We start from the raw sequence: 22678 nt of genomic DNA, 5'->3' as shown, positions 1-22678 counted from the left end.
ATGAAATGCTCAACAATAAATATACGCATACGAATTGCATAAAATTATAAACTACATAGTTAATATACTTTTTGTTGTTAGACAATATGCATCATCTGTTCAAAATATTCTTTTCCGCGTTTCAGAACACTTAATATACAATCGTAGTAAAACTTACAGACTTTTCAAGTATTTTCTTCTTATTATGTTATATGACTTCGTTCTGGTAATCCTAACAAAATGATGTAACAAGTATTAACATTATATTATTAGAGATCATAAGAAAATGTTTTGTCATACAGAAACAAGGTCGTCTTTATCGCTCATCTGTGCTGATAAACTGAACGCAGTGTCCGTGCTAGCTTCGCTATTTAAGCTTTCGTTAAACGCTGGCTTCATATGAGCAGCATCACTCATTTCCCTCATTAACCCAGCCATATCATCATCTGGATCGATTTCTTGCATTTCACCTACTACATCGATCTCCATAGACTGACTATCTGTTATTGACATTTCTGGCACTTCCGGTATGGTTTCTTTAAACTGGATTAAATAATCATTTATATACTGTTTATGTGATATATGTATACATGGTAATACTGTACTTATTTAAATGCTTACTTTCATGGACTCCAGTTTACATTCGGCTGGTAAATTCATATGGAACACGCAATTGGTATCGAAAATTACAGGCACTGGCTCATGACATTCTATATCTGCTCTAACTGCTCCGCAAGCTTTAAACAAAACTTGATGTTGATCCTGTCAATGCAATATCGTTTCTTTTGTTTAGTCTTATACTATTTTAATACTGTAAATTGATAATATAATCTTACTTTAAGAATATGTTTACGACAATGTTTTGCAGCAGGAAGAGTTCTTTCCCCACATTTCACTCCACCTTCCGTGAAGATACATTTTGATACACTTGGTATTTTTTGTGCAGGTCCATCCGTTGCCTGGAATAAATTCATCAACCATTCTCTTTAGTCGAAAAGAATTTTAATGGAAATCTTAACAACATAGTACATCCGTGCATTACCTGTGCCCTACGTTCTAATGATTTTCTATACAATATAGCCTCGACTCCACTTCGTCTATGATATCGATTTAAAGCTTTCAATTTTTCGTAAATATTTTTTTCTTTCGTAGCTTCTTTCGGTTGATCATGTATGCTACACAATGTTTCCTTCTCTTTCTTTAGACCGTGCAAATATTTCCGTCTTTTTTCTTTTAAAGTGTACTGTAGTCTTCTAAATTGATCAATATAAAGTGATTGAAGCCGAATCAATTTTTCCCTTGCAATGTATATCACCTCCTCGGCGGTGAAAATTCCTGCGTGCCTTAAAAAATTAATACTACTTATTTGATAGAATTGAGTTTCTTATCTTCGCATGAAGCAACTACAAAATCCAAGTCTGCAGTACTGAGAGTTTAAAGCTTTTGTTAAGCTACATTACTATTATGTAAAGGTTGTGTGTAAGGAAGAATTAAAAGTATTGGATAGATTTGCTCAAGCTAAAGCATGCTAGCTGATATTCTACAGAGTTACGTTTTTCATATAATAAGGTATTGTAAAACCTACAGTACAATCTTATCCTTACTTTAAGGGATCCTCTTGTGCGCTATATAAACTTTCATTATCACTATCATCCAGATAGCTTCCTCGTAAAGTATCACTCACTACTGTAGGTTCAACATCACTATCCGAAGAACTAGCATAGTCTAAGATATCACATCCACTTGCATTTACTCTGAATGCATCGACCTCAGCTAAAATTTCAAAGCACAGTTAAGGGCCAGAATTGAAAAGCTTTCTTATTTGTAGAGATCTTCAAAACATAAATATAATTTTGACCGAATCTAAACTTACTGAAAGGATCCAACGCTTTGATTTTTCCTTCTTCATCCTCTGTGTCTTCTGTGCTTGAGTCGGTTGGTTTAACATAGTGACTTAAGTTTAGTAATAGCATTTCAGGCGACTGTGGTAATGAATGCCTGGATGTTGATTTTATACGTGCTATCTGAGCTTTTCTAGTATGTTCAGTGCAATATCTGTTGAAAAGAAATAACTATGTGCAGTCCAAGGAAGATTATATTAAATGATTTATGTAAATCTGATCATTGCACATACGAAATATCTCTTCTGTCCAACTTTGGTGCTGCGTTTTGGCACTTTCTACCATTGGTATTATAAACAAAACCACATTGTTTGTAAGGTGCATTTGGATCCTCAAGAATATGTTTGATGCAGTAATTGTATCCTTCCAGACAAGACTGCGTACATTCATAGGATGCGTATAGACAAGCATGTGTTTGCTTTGATTTTTTTGTGACTACTGTAGTCACAGGCATTGTTTTTGGGATACGAAACATACCTTGTCTGTGTAAAAAATAAAAATTATATAGTAAGAAATAAAAGTTTTATAGCAATTAATCGTGAAAAGGACGGAACATTGACTTTTAAGAAAATAGCAATAGCCATAGCTACGTTCAAATTGATTTATTTATAATATCTTTCATGTTTTTTCAGAAAATTTAAGAGACGAAATATCTAAATATATACAATAAAATACAAAACAAAAGCTTTTTGAACACATGTATTCCCTTAATATAAAACTTTAAAAATATATCGAATGAGTTCTATAACTTCAAATTTACCGCGAGAACTTACATCGGAAATCAAACCAATTGCATTAACGTTCTAAATATCTTCATGTTAACATGTATTGAATACTTGTAAAATTTTCATTCAATATTACACATTGTACAGATGCAAATTTTCAATCGATTAAAAGAAAAACAAATATCAAAAAACTGATATTTGTAACAAGTGGTAGTCGATCGCCATTTTGTATGTGGGATGTTGAATGAAGTTTCATTGATGTATGGACGAATTTCGAAAGAATGAGGCGGACATGTGATTGGTTTTTGTGAAAAATCGGCGTAAAACGGAACGAGCAGGACTTGGGGCAGCCGCAGAGCATAATTTATTTTTTTTTAGAAACTTACCGTGATCTTTTACATCAATTCTTCCGAGACGAAAAAGACAGTGCCAACCGTTCACGCCTGTCACCGTCAACGTTCTTCTGGAAACTTCAGGGGAAAAAGATAACTCGGTGAAGCGTAAAGTAGCGGCGACCGTGCCGTAAGTTGGAAATTGTATGGGAACAAAATAATGAATACTCGATAATAAAGCACGGGGTCCTTTGTCAGGACCGAAATAACGAGACGCTACTACAGGAATAACATTGGCTGCGTGCACGTACTATACTAGTTGAACGAACGTTGCGTCACTTCCGGGAGTTTAAAGCTCAAAAGTTCCAATTCATAAACTACGTGATTCATACTTATCGGTAGATCAAAAAAAGTTCAGATAGGTTATGACGTTGGTTGTAAAGTGTTAAACGAGTTGGTTTTATTGCGTGACGCACGCGTGTTTACTGTTAACCAAACGCAACGTGATCATGAGGAAAGAATTTGCGATATTCGTTTCGAGACATACACGTTCGTTGCAGTAATCGTGTCAACATACAGTTAAATAGAACATTTTCTGCAACATAATAACAAATAGCATTCTATGGTTCTTCGTTGGAAAAGGATAAATTTTAATACTGCGTAAAACCAAAGCACACTAAGTATCTTTAATATCATTACATAAGATGCAGGGATAAATTTTATTACGTTATCACAGTTGATAGTATCTTCTGTGATTAACCTTGTTTTTTTGTAACCAACCTCATGGCCTGTCGAAAATTCATAAACGAAAGTTACTTTACATGATATAATAGACGAATAAATGATGCACGTAGATGACATTTCCGTGCAATAATCGACACATCACATCGTTGATCACTTTGCGTACCGAACTTTCTATATATACGAAATTCTGAATTATACTTAATGATAGTGATGCGCTACTCAAAGAGACAACTCTATGAACATATTACAACCACACAGAAATGTGGTTTCGTAACAAGATATTCGAACAAATAAAACGTGCACGAGAGCAGAACTGATCTAAACGGTATCAAAGAGTTACGTACGAGCCTCTGTAAATCACAACAATCTATTATCATAAATATACGTAAGCGTTGAAGCCTCTGAAGCATCTCTGAAGTTCATTTTTCATTTCCTGTACGATTCCGATGCAGTGCCGTGAAGTTGACCGCGTACCGGAATAATTCGACGAAAAAGAAAGCTTCTATGCCCGGTATTTAAAAGCTCGCATGCTAGCGTGAACAGCAAGTTACTTGACTAACAATTAAAAACCAGTAAACTGTTGTAACTATATGGTACGAGAATTATTAAAATAATTCGTGAAACAGTGACACGCCAGAGAAACAGAAATAAAGAATTTATTTACTTCTTTATAAACGCGCGATCATGATTCACTGTGAAATGTTCGTCTGTGAGTATGGACTTAGAGTGGAGTTTCCGGTCAGCGTAGTGACGTGAAGTTTTCAACGTGTCGCTGTTGCGCGTTCGTCGTGCTTGCCGCTTTGTCGCCGCCGTCGGAACCGCCGTGAAGTGCGCATCGTTAGTACCGAGTTGTGTGTACATATAAATGGCGGCTGACGAAAAATGGTACTTTGCGAAAGAACAGCTCACAAACACGCCGAGCAGACGATGCGGCATCGACGCGGATAAGGAACTGAGCTACCGACAGCAGGCAGCGAATTTCATTCAGGATATGGGACAGCGGCTCGCGGTGTATCCTTTTTAACGAGTGCATGTTCGGTTGCGTGTTCTCTCAACCTCCCTTTGCCCCCTGTCCCCACCGATGTTTTACATTCGTTTTCGATGCTTTCACCCGCTGAAAAATCACCCCCAAACGGTCGTGTATGTTCGCGTGATTATCTACATCTTACGTAACGATCCATCAATAGTTCGGAATTCCGAGTAAACGCGAGATACGTAATGTGTTGTAAACACGAGTGACGTGCGAAAGAGAGGAGGTCACGCGTCATGATTACCGATTCTCCATATTGGACATTCTCGCGTTACACATTTAGTGAACCCGTAGAATTTTTGGATTTTCGAGCTGTTCAATACGACCGTGTTCCCGTAGGAAATGTTTTGGGTGAGTGAGAATACCGAGAAATTTTGTTAGCCGAAAGGAGGACGGGGAATAGGGTCATGGAAAGGCAGCATTGTTTGCCAAGCCAAGTTTGACAGTATTACCAACCAAAGGCACGGTTTTTTTTGCTGATATTCCTTATACAAGTATATTTTCCTTGTATTTTCAGTTTGTCCTTTCTTTATGCATCTTTATACATAGCATCAAGGGTCGATCTCACTTGCCGATGAATGTGTTATTGTACGCTTATATGAGAAGCATTTGCTATAGTTGGTTTACAAGCTATAAGAAACTCCTAAAGTTATTTCATTGAGGACTGAGTTTTATTGATAAGGCAAAGCACATACGTCTCTTTTAGAGATAATGATTTTTACAGTGAAACTAATGCAAATCAAATTTGAGTTGAGATAATTTGGGACATTCCTGTTGTAAATGTCAGCAAATATAACTAACAAAGTCAATAAGTACCTTACTATCATTGATATTTCATATCGTATAGAAAATTTAACTGAATCCATTCTTTATAATATTGCATCTCTAATAATGGGCTAATCTTTATTAAAGGACATTGATTTTTAAGGATTTTAGTAATTTATTATTATTATTATTTAAATAGTTTAAGAATTAACTTCTATAATAAGATTATAATTGTTTAACAGTACTATTATTTTGAAAACATTTTATACATAGAATCAAGTTACAAAACACAAAAAAATATTTGTATTTTCCATAACATTTTTATGTTTCAGATACATGTTTGTCATAAAATTCTTAATTGCCATACTGGTTGTGAGAACTTCAACATATTCTTCATATTATTTCGAATCAAAATTTGATGAGCGTATCTTGAGATTATGGTATTAGATGAAATTCGCTTAGAGAACTATAGTATCAATTTTTCTAGTTCTACTCAACAGCACACAGTATTCTTGTATCAACTTCTTATGTACTAAAAACACAATGACAGAGTGATGGCCTCTTTTGTATTGTTCTATTTTCATTCTATTGTAAGCTTTTCTGACATCTTAATTTATATGCACTTTTAATTAAGGTAGTAAATAATTTAAAAAAAAAATAAATAAAATGTTAATAGTATTAATGCAAAAAAATATAAACTGAGAAGATCTTTAGATAAAAGGCAAGAGTACACAGCAACATTATGTGACTTTGTTGATCAAGTTTTTTATATTAAATGTAATTTACAGTTTAAATAAAATTTTTTAAGTATAATCTATTGTTCCCTCTATTTTCTAATCTTACCATTTAATTTAATAGTATTTTCGTGTCTGAGTGCAGTTTGCTACTTTAATATTTTTTTTCTTTTTAATTTACTATCCTATTATACGTAAAACTATATAAAACGTGCTTCCTTTGAGAAATTTTCCTACATTTGTATCTATTTTTGAAAATATTTTTTTCAAGTATTGTAAAAATAAGTGTCCAAAGATTTGTTTGTACGTCTCTTGTATCGTAACACTTCAGTGAAAATGATTTAATTTTGTCATTTCTAATATTCTACTCGTATATTTTTTTATTTATTGCATTAGTAAGTGATTTATGTATTTATCCTTAGTTCTCTGCATCGTGTAGAACCAAAGAATGACCATGTCTTATTCTAAACAATTTTCACAATTAGAAATTATAATAGTTCAAGAAAAACAGCATGAATATTTCTTATAATTTTAAAATAATATGTAATCGCTACTGTATCAAATATGGAAATGTAATAGGCAATATACATTGTTTGATGTTTTCCTTAATTAGTGAATCACAGAACGCAATTATGTATCAACACAGCAATAGTGTACATGCACAGGTTCTACGTATTCCACTCGCTGTCACACTTCCACAGGAATGCAATCGCGGCGGCAGCACTATTTTTAGCGGCAAAAGTCGAAGAACAACCGCGCAAGTTAGAACATGTTATCAAAATGGCACACATGTGTCTCCACAGAGATCAGCCCCCACCTGACATCAGGTCTGAGGTAGGATTCAGAAAATCAACCCAAGAAGTAATCAAGAAAAAACGACACAAAGAGATCATCATTCGAGTAATATATTAATTTATAGCAATACCTTGAGCAAGCTCAGGACCTGGTTTTCAATGAAAATGTCCTACTGCAAACATTGGGGTTTGATGTCGCCATTGATCATCCCCACACACATGTTGTTAGGTGTTGTCAACTGGTTAAAGGTACATATATTACGTATAGTTAATCGTTCCATGATACAGTCAGTCTCATTTTCACTAAACACGTAGCAATCGTAAGAAAAGCTTAACAAACAGGAATAATAACATCTGTATGTGAACTAACAACTGCACTGTGAAATACTAAATTCTATTAAAGTTTTACAATCTTTTTTTTTGCAGCGAGCAAGGACTTAGCCCAGACTTCATACTTCATGGCATCTAACAGGTGGCTACACATTATTTCCTAGTATCTCTTACTCTTAGCAGTCTTCTGGTCAAATAGATGCCAGCTGGAGCATATTTCCAAGCTAAAACTGTCAGGCAATAGCCACTGGCGCAACATTCTGACCTGTTATTCCATCAGAAAGCAAAGTAAACGTGAAACGGAATTGTATATGTAGGTTTTATTTTTAATTGATTTAATTGATGGTATCTATAAATTCAAGGGAAGCTTAGGAACACTGTGGGTGTATCATGAAAGCACGATGATAGGACTTAATAACGTTTTCTTTAGTACAACAAAAGTTTACTTTGATTTCACACGCTTTTCGAGTTCTAATGCGAATGTTTAAATTGTCAACAGTAACTTTTTGGGAGGAATGTTGCGTTGCAGTCGCGGTAATGTCTGATTCTAAAGAGAACGTATGCCAAAGCGAAACGAAGTTTATTTCGTAAACTAAGTTCACGATGAGGATTGCTTAATCGAAGGTAAATGAAATATTCTTAACGACTGATCGTTTTCTCTTAAATTACGGTATATTGTCCAGTTTTTTATTTTTATATTTATATACACTTATTTTCAAGCTGTAGATGCACAAAAGAGATTAGAAGAGTGGATGACATGAATGTGAAAACAGTAATACGATGTGTGAATGCACAGAGATAATTAACAATTAAAGATAGGAGAATATATAGACATATCAATAGAGTTTGTTTGTGTTAGCATTTCATTATAGCATGGTCACAATCAGGTCCCAATTTATTCAAATATTATTTGATTATTTTTATAAAAGTATGATCATTGAATAATATTCGAATAGATGACTTGAATGTTTAGTTTGGATTAAGCCTTAACCTATCTCTGTTGTAAGCAAAACAATTGAAATTTTAAAACTTATAAGAATTTTTTTACTTAAAAATACGTTCTCTCGAATATACAAGAGTTGGTCATTTTAGTTTGTTACTTTATGCTTCGTGTACTATTTAATATGGTACTATTATTCACTCTATCATGGGATTATGTTGGGGCAAACTTCGGTAAAATTTGTTACGATACAACAGAGTGTTATAGGGCTTATACTAATTGTCGTCTATGGAAAAATTCACATATAAATAAGTTTGTGTAGCTCATCGCGAAAAAGTAGCATTGCATCAACATGTGCTGTTCTTTCAATTGTTTTGGAAACGTACTCTTTGGAATTAAAAATTATATTCACAGACCGAAAGTTCGAATTGGAAAACAATGTAATCAATCGTCTTGAACGAATCGTAAGAAATTCGTCCTGGTTTTATCCCGATATTACCCATGTTTAATAGAACTTGTACATGTCTTTTTATAGTACAGTTCTTTTCACGCCGTGGGTTATATTACACGGAACAGTGGTCGGTACAGAAGGTATCAACGTTCCCCTGTCAATTTATAGAAGAATTTTTTCGTTTCAGTTTACATTTGACAACAATGTGTCTGCAGTACAAACCAACAGTAGTCGCCTGTTTCTGCATACATCTCGCCTGTAAATGGTCCAACTGGGAGGTAAAGTATTGCAACTGTCGCATAAAAAAAAGAATTACGAATTTCTAAATAAAAAATCATCCAATTAATTAATACAACTATCATAATTATTTTCATATAGATACCACAGAGTACAGAAGGGAAGCATTGGTTCTGGTACGTCGACAGGACGGTTACTTCTGAACTCCTTCAGGAACTTACCGCAGAATTCCTCCACATATTTGATAAATGTCCCTCGAGACTAAAGAGGAAAATCATGAGCATATCCGCCAGTCAAAGTACAAGCATCAATCATACTAGTTTACCAAATTCACCTTTTGTGAGTATCTTTCGCTGAATAATAAATCTTCAATACTGAAAAATACTGTAGCGTGTCTCGATGCTATTCATATTTTTATAAGAACAGATTCGTTGATACCGTTGAATCTTTTGCAGGACGCGGAACCTCGTAAAGTACAGTCTCCTGCGACGACGGCCGATGGACCGACATTCCATATGAATCGACCTCATTACTCGGACAAGTTAGAAGACAAGAAACAAATTACCGCTGTTCCCACGAGGCCGCCAGTCGATTACCGGGAGTATCGCGAGAAGAAGGAACGGGAACGTTTAGAAAGGGAGAAGGCGGCGGTTCCGTCGACAGCCGCGCAAAGTCACGCATCGGACGTTAACAAGCATCATTCGCATCATCATAAGCCTGTGTCTAGTACAAACGTGTTGAATAAGCATCAGTTGCCGCCTGGCCAGAAGGGGCTTCATCATAATCATCACCACAGACCGGACGCGAAGGTCGGCCAATCGGTGCCGCAGAGACACTCGAGTAGCAGTCAAGCTAGGGAACCAAATCGCGATCCTAATAGACAGAGGTTACAAAGGGAATACAACTCGACGACAAGTAGCAGTAGTAGCAGTAGTACCCTTCATTTACATAGTCACGCAGTGCCGAAGGAACCGAGCTCGGACAATTCCTTGACCGACTCTGCTGCTCACAGATCTGATGTCGGGCCGCTACAGGAGCCGGTATCGCATGGAAACATGCAGGAGAAACTTAGTAATAATAACCATAGTGTGCATAGATTAAGCGGAGTAGAGAGTAGTAAGCATCAGGGTCACGAGAAGAGAATGTACGATCCAAGGCACAAGCCTGTGGAGCATAGAAAAGACAGTGAGCAGAAAGGATACAAATATCCGGACCCGTCGAGAGCTGATCGACAAAGGAAGTCCGACAGTCTAGAGCAGAGGTGCGAGGAGGTGAGGAAGATCATCGAGAAGCCCTTGCCGCCGCCGAAACCCGCGCTCGAAGTGTCGTACGTATCGAATGCACAGAAACCGACTCATCACACTAAATACAATCAACCGGAAAAATTACAAACCAGCGGTGGCGCGGTTCCGGTCGATGGAAAGCTGACCACCGGCCAGAGTTCGTTCACGCAGGAGAAGTCCCCGACCGGTTCGAGTGTATTGCTCTCTCAGAAACCTTTATCGTCGAAAACGGTCTCGAATCAGCACACCGCCCACGGTGTTTGGCAAATATTGAAAGACAAGATCAAGATCTGTAGCACTCAGGCGTCGAGTCTGACGTCCTTGAACAATCTCGATGATCCGAAAACGGAGAAACGGCCACGGCACGACGACACCGAGAAGAATTCGTTGGACATCCAACCGGCCATGTTACAAACGCCCCCTGGCAAGCACAAATCGTTGTTCAGCCCGGAGAAGGTACCGACGCCTCGAGAATCCCACTCGCAGAGGCCTAAGTCCAAGCAGAAGACGCCGCCGTCGGCTGCAAAAGTTCCTAAACAAGAGCGCGTGACGGACACGTCGATAGGTTTTAATTTAGTGTCACCGTTTGCGAGCCCGCCTGCTTTGCAGCAGCAGCAGCAGCAGCAGGAGACGGCGCTTTCAATGAAACGGCCTGCAGGCGATGTTTCCACGTCGTCCCATAAGAGGCATCGCTCGGGTAGCGCCAGCGAAGGTGGACAGCCGGTTAAAGTGAAGATAGAGGACACGTCTAGCTTCGAGGCCGTCAAGATGCTCGGCAGGGTACCGGAATTGATACAACCGATCAGGGACAATCCATCGTCGAATGGCAGAGCCAGTCAGATCGCGAACGACATGAAACCACCGGAGTTGATCAAGCCGTTCGACACGGAACCGACATTATCGCGGTTCGGTGTGACGCAACACCAGCAAGGTTTGTCGAGTCTGCAAGGTTTGACGAATGGTCTGGACACGAACGCGGTGAAGCAGGAGTCTCAGGAGTTCCAAGTGAAGAAAGAGTCGTACAAGACCGACATGTCGAAGAAGATGGAGCATCAACAGATCAAAGCGGAATACCTGTCGCCGATGAAGTCCGCGCAGAGTATAAGTGCTCTGCTCCAGGAGCCATTGGCACCGATGCCGTCGTTGCTTCAGAGTATGCAGCCGTTCGGCCAATCATTGGCCCAGCAACAAACGCCGCAGGAGCAGTTTCACCAGCAGCATTTGCAACAGCCACAGCCGCAACTGTCGCAGCAACAGCAGTCTCTGTCGCATTCGTTATCGCTGGCGGATCATCATATCCCAATCCAGAATCAGTGCTTGTCCCTGCCGACGGTGAACGAGCCTGCGATAGCGTCGACCGTCGACATAAGCGCGCTCACCGGACCGGTGCTGAGCAGTACAGAGTCCGTAGTCTCGGTGCCAACGTCGACGACAACCGTGACGGTTCCAACTGCCCCTGAAGAGAAGCGATCGGAGCATCACAAGAGCGAGAAGAAGAAGAAGAAGGAGAAGCACAAGCACAAAGACAAGGAGAAGAGCAAGGACAAACACAAGCACAAACACAAAGATAAGGACAAAGAGAAGCATCGGGAGAAGGAGAAGGAGAAATCAGCCGGGGACGAGACTGTGTCGGCTGCAGTGCCCATTAAAATCACGATACCCAAGGACAAATTGAACCTGAGCACAGAGTCGACGGGCAGTACCGCGGGTAGCGCGATGGCGCCGCCCGACAAGAACAAATCACCACAGAGCACCAGCATCAAGATCATTATCCCCAAAGAACGGTTGAAAGGCGCGGACAGTGTGTCGAATTCACCGGTCCAGCCGGTTGTCCAGGCCCCGTTAAAGATCAAAATCCGCACGGACGGGATTTCCCGTAGCTCGACCGGCGGTGCATCCTCAACAACGAATAGCTCGAGCAGCACCAGCACCGTCGTGCCGGAATTCACGAACGAGAGTCGGAAACGCGACCGAGCGGACGCGAAGGAAAGCCCAATGACCAGTCTACCGACGAAGAAGCAGCAGCAGCAGCAGCAGCAATTGCAGCAGGTCTCATCGGCGAGTGGTGGCTACGGGCAGCAACACCGACCTGGCGAACGGCAGAACGGCAGACACTATAGTTCAGGCAGCAATAACAAGGTACGTGGAGGCGGTAGAGGCGGCCGCCAGTATATCGGGCGTGGTCCATCAACAGCAGGATCGGCGGCCCATTACGGTGCTCCCGGCCAGCGGGACGGCTACTATCAGCAAGACACCTACAATAGTAACAATGCTCGTAATCCGCATCATCCTCATCCATCCTCCGTCCGTGGCGGCGATCCGAACTACACCAGGGGCGGCGGTGGTGGTGGTCGCGTGAATCAGTCCCAGCCGGACTCGTCGTATTTCTTTGCTAATTATCCGCCACCATCGATCTACAACCACCCCGCCGGATACATGTACGATCCGGTGATGTACTATTCGCAGTATCAGCAACAGTACCAGATGTATCCGACGGGGAACGTGATCATGACGCCGGATGGAGCGATTGACACGTCTGTACCGCCGCCGTCCTTGCTGTCGGGCATGCGACCGGGCCAGGGCATGATCCCGGTCGCTGTTCAGTCGGCTCGGCAGCAGGAACCCAAGACACCGCCGCCACCCTTACCGAGCGGACCACCCCCAAGTTCCTCACCACCGCCCCCACCACCGCCGGAATAACGTTTGTACGGAAATCCTTGTCTTGTAGTGGACTTTCAAAGGTAGTCTCCCACTTCCCCAAAAAGTAGCGCCAAATGGCTCCAGCCACTTTTCGGTTTCTCGTTTTTCTCCATCGACTTGATTGTTCGTTGCGTGGCAGACGAATTGGTGAATGATCCACTACCTGTTGGCAAGTTTTATGTCTCTAGGGAAATAGAAAAATCTGTTAGTATCTAGAGACTTAGGGTTAGCCCAGATGGCGTTTAGTATTTAGGCCTTTTTTTTTTTAGTGTTTACTAAGTAACGGATTTACGTCGAACTATTTTGTCGTCTTTTTAAACAACATGGATTATTCATTTGTACGGGCTAATATTTATTGTATACAGGCAATTATCGATTAGTGTTCTAAAGCTCCTCGACACTGAGTGTTCAGACGTCATCCCCACCATTGGGGGTCCCCCCTGGAACCACTCAAGCGCCCAGTGGTGTGGATGACGTCTGAACACTCATCGATGATTTACTGTAGTTAGTGGAAGGAATATTGTAAGTTTTTCCACAGAAACTTAAGAAACACAGGCTATTCTGAAATCTGACGGTGACAAAAAATAAGAAAAAAATTAAGAAAACGTATGGTGTCTTAAGTTCGTGCGAAAATAGTTATTCTATTTCTTCCACAGGATTATACTCTCGAACATATTCTACCTTGTACAATATTATCCGTTTCGGGCTCACTGATAGCAAAATTCGAATTATGAAATATTTTTCTATGGAGCATCCAGGCGTCAAATTGATTCTTTTTGTTCTTTGGACAAGGGGACAATAGGGAGAACCGAGAAAGCGAACGTGGCTGAACCAGACTTTCCACCATGCCTCTATCCTCTCTTCTTCTCCCCTTCCAGTTTTGTGAATGGTAGAAGTAGCAGCATGACGTACGATCTCTATCCCCCTAGTGTTACGAATTACCATATTTCGATCTTTCCACCTTTGTACCTGTAGCGCATCTCCTTAGAGAGTAGTTTCTAAATGAGTGTGTGAGCGTTCGTTTCGATGAACGAACTGGGGCGAGATCCTCGGGATCTTGGACGGAGAGGGGGACAAAGCAACGAAACATCACCACATCGAGAACGAGACGATGGTGTCGCGAGTTCTTTTTCGATTCGCGGAAAGATTACGATTTACCGACGAATGCTAATGTGATCGATAGTTTCGAATTATTGAAGTGTGTCGAAGGTCTTTCGAATCTGCAGGCACGATTTTCTTTCCGATATCCGAACATTCAGCCGACCGCAGGCTACGTCACGCGAGAATAGCTTCAAATACTGTTAGACAGAATTACAAAGATAATGCTAAACGGAAGGAAATATTGTCGTCGAGACAAATACTCGAAGCACTGCCAGATAAATAGAGAGAGTAAAGGTAAAACTATTTAGCGTTTACAGTCAAATGTGGCAGATAGATTTTTACAAACGAGTGCTCAATCAAGAGAATAGGTCCCCTTTTTCAATTTTTTTTTCTTTCGTTCCACTCCCCCTGGTAGCGAGGAGGTGGAATCCTCGTCTAGTTACTTTTCACGAAGAGACTCGTTTAGGGTGTTCTATAGATTCCTTTGCTGGCAAAGGGTTACAGAGAGATAGGGTGGTGTGCGTTTAGTCCGAAACGGTATAAACGATTCAAATAGAAAAGGACGATAACAAAAAAAAAAAAAAACACGAAAAGAAAAACTTACAAAGTTACTTAAAAAGAGCAAAAAAACAAGACACTCACACGCGAAATATGTATATCCGTATGCAGTGAAGTGAGCGTGGGAGTGCTCGGAGAATTAAGTGTAATTATGTCAATGTGAATTTCGGAAGTGTTTACGTAATTTGTAAAGGTATATATATGTAATTTCGTTGGAACTAACACACGTTGTATCACTTTTGTCAATATTTTATACGCGAATGGATATATTTATTAACGATATATTTTTCCGATCGACCCTTTGCTGTTCGACGAAAGTACAGACTCCTCTCGATTATCGTCTGATCTTGTTCTACTCGATTATTGTCCAGGCGTTATCCCCACCACTGAGTGGAGGGGAGGCCTTGAAACCTGCCGAGCGCATACTGTGTTGCCGAGGCTCGGATTTCGGGCAAATAACCAATTTACGAGGGTCTGAAGCATTTCTCCCTATACGATTATTGTCCTAGCGAAGATCAAAGTTCGGGATAATAATCGAGCAGAGTCTGTAATATAAATGCTGCTTTTCTGGTGGCCATCTTGGATCGGCCATTTTGGATCGTCCATGGTGATCGCCCGAGTGTTTTTAGAGAAGTTCAGATAGTGCTCCTTTTCGCGCCTCGGTTCGGGACATTGATGAACACGCAAAGGGTTATTATATATATATATTTTCACGATGATTTTTCTGCGTGAAAGCACACACGTCCGTCGTTGCACTGTGACTGGTTTAAACGGACGTGAAACTGGTTATTTTGGCGCGACCGCTCAACACACACAATGCGACTTCTGTACGATTGTCTTTCGATTCTTCTTCGTGTCTTCATTTTCTTACGTTCTTACGTTTGATCGATTCGAACTGAACTGTCCGGGACACGAAACAGGAAGACAATTAACATTAGAAGCATCGTGAGATCATTGTTACAATAGAAGAACACTATTTACGACTGAAGTATCGATGTTAGTATTTCAATGATGTAGTTAAAACAATTGTCGTTTAAAACAGACTATCTTTGTCATTCGACGCTTCGCCTCCGAATCGGTACACGCTCACAGAGTCGATCGTTTATTTTCCAAGATTTCAGAGAAGAATAAATATATTGTTTCTTCGAACATACGTGGCTCGAGACAGGACATCTTTTGTGTCCGTTCGGTCGATTCTACGCCGCTGCATTTATAGTAAAAAAAATTCATATCGAGTGTATACGATCGAAAGCATTTTCACGGGAATTTACGAGCTGTCGAATGTACAAACGCGAGATTTCGTTGTACCGATCAAAGGGTGGGTTATTCAGGGTTTCTTTCGTGGTCGCACGAAATAGGAAGAGAAACGGAGTGTACGATTTCGGTTCTCAAACGCTTGTTTTTTTATAACGAAACTCGACGGGAACGGATCGATCGCGTGGAAATCGACAAAGATATACAATATATATCGTCGTCCAGTTCGCAGGCGAAGCGCAACAAGTACGAGAAAAAGAGATAAAAACAAAACAGTCCATTTTCGTCGAGCAATTAGTTAAGATTCACTTAAGATTACGAAGCAATTAGTTAAGGATTCACCCGTCTGCCTAAGATTTTATTTTTTACATTCTCCTGTACGATTGTTTCGAGCTTGATCACACCGAGCGTATCATCAGTGTTTTTTTTTTTTTTTTTTTTTTTTTTTTTTTTTTAATTCTTATCAGTATACATACTTACATATATGTATATATTCACGTCTCTTTGACAATATAATATACGGGGTAAGACAAAAGCAGAGTAAAGAAACGAAGAATTAATCATTGATACAGAAAGGATAGATATATTATCTCAGGAACGTGTTGAGAGAGAATGTGTGTGAGAGAGATTAGTACGATTAATATATTATAAAAATATATATATTGCGTTTATATTTACACAAACATACGCGTGCGCGCGTACGTCATTTGTGATTGCCATTTTGTGACGGACAAACGGAAGAGAGAAAACGGAAGAAATTCTTATATATATTTTTTTTTTTTTTGGATCGTTGCCGCTAGAATTTAAATGGCGCGTCGATGTCATTGTTGTTAATTGTTATAATTATATTGTCGCAATTAGTGCTAGTAACTTTTCAACTTAGACCATTTACATATTGTGTACTGTGTGATTGCTATGATCGTTGCCTCGTTTTTAGGCCTTCCCGTTGCAGAATTCCGTACTCGTGTTCCCGTAATTTTCTTTGGTGGGAACAATCAGGAATTTTTCTTCCGGAGGGAAATGAGATCGTGTGTGTGTCTGGACGATAATAGAGGATGAACCTCGAATTAACAGGAATCCAAGTATGGAAATTTGCGCGGGAGCGAAGGAACCGAACCCCTTCGATGGCACATCTGTGTGTATACTTTTTAAGCGTTGACATCCGTGGGTGTCATTGTTCGCGCAAGGACGAGCCTAGGCGGAAATAGGTTACGAAGAATGTTTATTGTAATTGTGAAAAAAAAAAAAAGAAAAAACGACCAACGGCTATTCGAGACGTTTTGAGAGAGTTTAGAAGAATTCAGGGAGAACTGGCGCCATTGATTTAAGCCCTTAGACTGTGAACCACTCTATTGTGGTCTCTCATGTTCTTTGTTCATAATTCGTGGAACATCGAATTGTATGTATAAATGAAATTTTATAGAATGTAACAACTGTAGTTATCACGGAAGACGCCGTCGATGAATGCACAACAACGGGTGAATAGAAAAGGGCCATTTACGAATTTCTTGTTGCGCGTAAAGGCGGTGTTCGTAATCGGAGGGTTAGTTGGCGTTTCTTTTGATAAGATAAAACACACTTCTGTTTTTTTCATCGATGTGGCTGTATGAAAAACAAAACGATTTTTTAAACATTTTTATCGCGACGATCGATTTATCGCCATTGTTCTTCCTGGATCCGTTCAAAAGCAACAAACACGTAGGGCCTTTGTGTTGGCCTTAAATCGACGGCAGAGCGTTGTACAACCGTGAAAGGAATTTTTTGAGCGGGTGGGGGAGAGAAAGAAAAGAAGAATGCGTGGGGAGCAGCAGCAGGATCAACGGGCGAAAGATAATAAGCTCTAGAGATCAAACGTGATCGGCCTAGTTAGAAAGAAAAACGAAAAATATATTGTGCAATTGTGGCAGTCGTACGAAGACAAAATAATTATTAATTATGGATTACGAGTCCACGCATGTGATGATGATCCAGCGATCGATACGAATGATACGGGGATATAATAATATACGGATCGTTGAGCTACGGCAAGAGGAAAAAGCACGACAAACAAAAACAAAACAAAAAAATGCGTAACAATTAATTGCGAACACTGCATTCAGTACTGTACACAATGTATAACTCAAACCACTTGTCGCGTACGTTACCTGTTCTTTTCTTCTTTTAGTTTTCTTTCTTTTCGACACACGATAAAACGTCTGCGTTCGAATAGATTCTTCGGAAATGATTCGATTTTAAGGAGAGTTTCGGAAGTTCTCGCAACGAAGAAGGGTTGTCGGTTTGGTTCCGTTCGTTGTTTCTATTATGTATCGTTATATTTATCCGTTTTTAAGAACAATGTTGAAACAAGAGAGAACGGAAACACGGGGGACCAGCGTGAATGTAAACGAGACTAGTATGATCGAATCGTGTACAGACTCCTCTCGATTATCGTCCGGCTTCTTCTACGCGATTATTGTCCAGTCGTTATCTAATATTAGGGGGCGGGGGTGGAACCTGTCAAGCGAATACTTTGTTGTCTCGAGGCTCAGACTTTGGGTAAAAAAATGAATTTACGAGATTTGAAGCATTTCTCCCTATACGATTATTGTCCTGGCGCGGATCTGAGTTCGGGACGATAATCAAGAGCAGTCTGTATAACCATTTAGATATGGTCCGAGGCCCCTGGGTAACGCAGGCGGTTTACTGTGAAATTAGACTGTTTGTAGATCGTATTATATATACACATATATATATATATAAATTACAGGGATCGTACGCGTCACGTGTTCGACCAAGAAAAAAAAAGAAATAAGCATCGCAAATAAACGTTCTGTGGAAACGAAAAGTACCTTAGTGATTATTTTGTCTTTTTCTTAACACAACACCATATATATATATATATACATACATATATGCATATTATATATATATATACATAAATGAATGTTAAATATACATAAACAGAACAATGTAATATGTGTGTATATATATATATATAATATATATATATATATAATATCGCACACCATATGGCCGCATCTTTTTTGTGTACTAACATTATATATATATATATATATATACATATATCACAGCCATCTATATGTATATTACGAGTATATATATATCATTGTGTAAAAGTCTATATCCATTTTATATATATATGCAGATATTATACATAATCGCCGTTGATTAGCAAGACGGTGATTAAGTTTCATACACATGTTATTTGATTTGCTTGGTGGAGGGTACCTACCGATCGTTTTCCATTGTTATTGTTCAACATCGACGCTATTGTTGTTATTATTGTTGTTGTTGTTTGTCATGTGTGTGTGCGTGCGTGCGTGTGTGATTTTGCATGAGCATGCGCCCCGCGGTTGTAGCAGGCTTTTTCCATTGTGTCGCGTGCATGCGTACACAGAGTTCTCTTTTTTTTTTTTTTAAGGACACGCTTCATTGCGTCTCATTCGACCTACTTTTTACGACAGTAGCTACTCTGGTACCGAAAGGAATCTGGAGATGGTTACAGTTAACCCGAATCTTTTGGGGCCACAAATCGTTCGATTTCACCTAGAGACAAAACGCTAAAAAGATTCATTTTCTTTTAACAAATTCCTTTTCAGGATCGGTACATATTCATATTCATTGAACCGATTCATACAGATTCATTTGGATTCATGGTCTAAGGGTGTAATTCTTGCGATTCCATCGAAATCCCTCGGAAATTAATCGTACCGAATACTCAACACAGTAGCGGACATAAAAGGTACCATTTTTTCGATTTATTTTCATTTTTTAACATCAACTTTAAACTTTGGGATATGTTTATTATATATATATATGTATTCTGATAAAGAATTAAAAGCTGTATAAAACCCAGTATAGTAAGGTTTTAAGTTGATTTTAGGAAATAATAAAAAGAATAAAATAATGGTACCTTTTTTGTCCGCTACTGTATATAGCGTATCACGAATATTGGTTTCACTCATTAAGCTTTAACTCGGGTACAGAGGCATAAATATACCGGATATGTTCATTCTACATAATTTTAAGAAACAAGAATAGGACCTGTTTAATAGAAGAAAGGAAACACAGCAAGCACTTCGATGTCCGCGATGACCAGACCGATATTTTCAACCGATCGACCGTCAGACCGGCCAATTTTCTCAGAGAGAACGCGTGCAGTAAATCGATCTGAAAACAGACACCAGTGTATATATATATAATTGCTGAGCCGCTAATCACAAATAGCTAAACTAACTTAACGTTAACCCTCGAAAATTACACCCCACCTCAGCATATATAAACGCCACACTAGTGCGAATTAAAATTCTGAATTTCTTATGACTAAGAACTCGAAGAGAATAAAAGCAGAATTGAACTCACAACATATTCTTTAAGGTAAAGGTTCCTCGGAAATTCCGTGATACAATAATTCCAAAATAGAGAAATCATTTTTTAATAGGAAAATTTGTTACAGTTATGCTAGTTTCTTCAGAGTGAAATTTCCCCTGAAATTCAAGTATAATAATTGCAATAATTTTTCGACTATGAAAATTTCTTCCACCAATGCTGACCAGCAGAGTTGAGTAAAATGTAATCTAATTACAAAATCCATTGTAATTAACTGTACTAAATTTACAATAAAAATTACAATGTAATTGTAATTGCAATGTACATTTTGTAATTAGATTACATTGTTCCCAACTCTGCTGGCCAGATAGAATGTTACAATGTTTCGAATGCAAATTCGCGCCAGTGTGGTGTCTGAGGATGAAATTACGCATGTAGGAATTTGTAAAGGAACGAAGTACCACAGTTCTGTTTTGTGATTTTCAGGAGAAGCACTCGTCCAGCCACCACAAAAGCTCGAGCAAGATGTCGCAGTCCCAGCAGTCCCACGCGACGTAGTACACGGACTGAAGAGGATGTCGGTAAAGAAAACGAAAACAAAGAAAAAATAGCTCCCGATACGACTGACACACCGTCCGCCCGGAAAGAAAGGAGTTCACAAACCTTGCTTCAATGCTTTCGTTCGTCCCTCAACGAGGGACGTCGGAGACATCGAGGAGGAATGCCAGCTTTCATCGTTGTGTTGTGTCCCCGTTTTACCGTACGAATCGATCGATCGATCGATCGATCGAGTACACACACACACACACAACACGGATATATCTCTTTCCCAAATGGGAGATCGCTCGAGGCGGCCTCTCCTCCTCCACGCGGCGATGGGGAAAGTTCCGGCGGCCATTTTGGTTCCGCGTGCGTCATCGGGGAGAGCCCAACGAGACGAAGATATCCGACGTGGGGAAACGCAGCGATGCTTGGCGCGTTTTACTTGTTGGCCAAAGGTTAATTCCGTAAAAAGCAAAACAAACATCGATCAGCGAACAAATGCTTTTGTTTTCCCTTCTTCGACTAGGCAAAGAGAGAAACGCGACGAGAACGATGAATGGAGAAATAAATCATTCTTACTCAGGTGACAAATTAGGTATCCGCGATGATAAGTTAAGAGGAAAGCAAACTTCACAAACAAACACATACACACACACACACACACACACACACACACACACGTACACATTTCGTCCTCGGTCATTGAATTACAACGACTGATCTATGCCCCCTAAAACCGTTTCCTACGCATCTTCATTATCTGTAACATAATGCGTCACATGAACTTTGTTTTACTTTTTTTTTTTTTTTTCGAGACAATATTGAGAGGACTCGTCGAGAGTGTATTAACGTATAGCACTTGGGATCGTTCGAAGTTCGATTGTTGTTCTTGAGAAGCATAGATATACCGACAGAATGTTGTTTGCCACGATCACTGGAGGTTTCTCAGGGATCGATTTATTATCAGTTATTATGGTACGACAGGAGGAACAATGGTTTTCCATTCAATGTCGAATTTTATATCGAACTTCCGGTTCCTGGTCCCGAGGGCCCCTTACTTTATCAACCTCAATAGACCCCAACCCCCCTTCTTTTTTTGTATTTGTTATTACGTTTAACTGCCACACAGTTTTTTCCGCATCGAGGACAACAAGAGACAATGCGTCGCCATTTTCACGGCTATTACCCTGAGGACACAGAGGTTACTGTTATTTTTATCGTACAACTTTTAGCCCCGTTTTTTCCGTTTTTCTTACGTTCATTGTGCATTTAATCTTTTTTTTTTTTTTGATACTCCATTATTTTTCTTTTCTTCAATCGATCGAGCATCATACAGAAATTTATCATGTATTTTAGGATCGCGTTTGATTTCGATGAAAGTACACGATGTGCCACTGTTCCCACTATTTAATAGCGTCTTATGGTCTCGATTAAACGAATCTTCGCGTAATAGAGCGATTAAAAACGAAAAGGAAAACGCTCGTAAACGGTGTCCCTGATGAACGAGTCGTTCGCCGCGCGAGGGCGATCAGCATGCACACAGAGAAAACAAAAAAAAAATACAGACCGAAAAATGATATATATAAAACGGAAAGAACAACACCACACGGTCCACATGTCCAATGATATTTATTCGTGCCGTTTTGTTATGTAAATAGCCGGAGAAACTGCATAATATAGTAAGTAATTCGAATTATACTATCGCCATTTAGTATAAAGGACTATAGATAAAATAATTAATATTATTGTCAGACTGTAAATAAAATTATTTTGTATGCCAAAATAAACCAAATGAAATGACTCGTTACACAAACACACACGCACGCAACGGCCACATACAGAATATCGTGTCACAGAGAACAAATCTACACAAACCGAAAATGAGACATTAAAAACGAAACAGAAAATGTTACGACTCGAAAGCACATCAAACACACGCGTACGAGAA

The 22678-nt window shown here is 39.5% G+C and overlaps 2 protein-coding genes across 3 annotated transcripts; one reads left to right on the top strand and one right to left on the bottom strand.

The window, feature by feature from the left end:
- Positions 1–117: 117 nt before the first annotated feature.
- Positions 118–3185, bottom strand: LOC107194062 (KAT8 regulatory NSL complex subunit 2). Its single transcript, XM_015583627.1, has 9 exons — positions 2992–3185; positions 2114–2362; positions 1853–2034; positions 1584–1752; positions 1022–1322; positions 816–938; positions 601–741; positions 280–522; positions 118–211 (listed from the first exon to the last, which is right to left on the bottom strand). The coding sequence occupies exons 2-9, from the start codon at positions 2353–2355 to the stop codon at positions 188–190; spliced, it is 1425 nt and encodes a 474-aa protein (XP_015439113.1). The 5' UTR covers positions 2356–2362; positions 2992–3185; the 3' UTR covers positions 118–187.
- Positions 3186–4467: 1282 nt separating this feature from the next.
- On the top strand, positions 4468–21880 carry LOC107194181 (cyclin-T). Of its 2 annotated transcripts, XM_015583759.1 has the most exons (8): positions 4468–4692; positions 6834–7044; positions 7130–7253; positions 7431–7476; positions 8913–9003; positions 9104–9301; positions 9418–12384; positions 20674–21880. In XM_015583759.1, the coding sequence occupies exons 1-8, from the start codon at positions 4547–4549 to the stop codon at positions 20743–20745; spliced, it is 3855 nt and encodes a 1284-aa protein (XP_015439245.1). In that variant the 5' UTR covers positions 4468–4546; the 3' UTR covers positions 20746–21880. The 2 variants fall into 2 exon arrangements, with proteins under 2 accessions (XP_015439245.1, XP_015439244.1); XM_015583758.1 differs by lacking the exon at positions 20674–21880 and having other exon boundaries at positions 9418–12945.
- Positions 21881–22678: the final 798 nt, after the last annotated feature.

This window comes from Dufourea novaeangliae, unplaced genomic scaffold (genome assembly GCF_001272555.1).
Source record: "Dufourea novaeangliae isolate 0120121106 unplaced genomic scaffold, ASM127255v1 scaffold21, whole genome shotgun sequence".
Taxonomy (NCBI): Eukaryota; Metazoa; Arthropoda; class Insecta; order Hymenoptera; family Halictidae; genus Dufourea; species Dufourea novaeangliae.
This window is presented reverse-complemented; position numbering and strand designations above follow the sequence as displayed.

Excerpts from the sequence above, each read along its gene's own strand:
- LOC107194062 (XM_015583627.1), bottom strand. The coding sequence starts at position 2,355 with ATGTTTCGTATCCCAAAAACAATGCCTGTGACTACAGTAGTCACAAAA. Across the intron at positions 742-815 it reads GTCGTAAACATATTCTTAAA|GATCAACATCAAGTTTTGTT; the intron begins GTAAGATTATAT and ends TTGCATTGACAG. Across the intron at positions 212-279 it reads ATAAAGACGACCTTGTTTCT|GATTACCAGAACGAAGTCAT; the intron begins GTATGACAAAAC and ends TCATTTTGTTAG.
- LOC107194181 (XM_015583758.1), top strand. The coding sequence starts at position 4,547 with ATGGCGGCTGACGAAAAATGGTACTTTGCGAAAGAACAGCTCACAAAC. Across the intron at positions 7,477-8,912 it reads TACTTCATGGCATCTAACAG|TTTACATTTGACAACAATGT; the intron begins GTGGCTACACAT and ends TTTTCGTTTCAG. Across the intron at positions 9,004-9,103 it reads GTAAATGGTCCAACTGGGAG|ATACCACAGAGTACAGAAGG; the intron begins GTAAAGTATTGC and ends ATTTTCATATAG.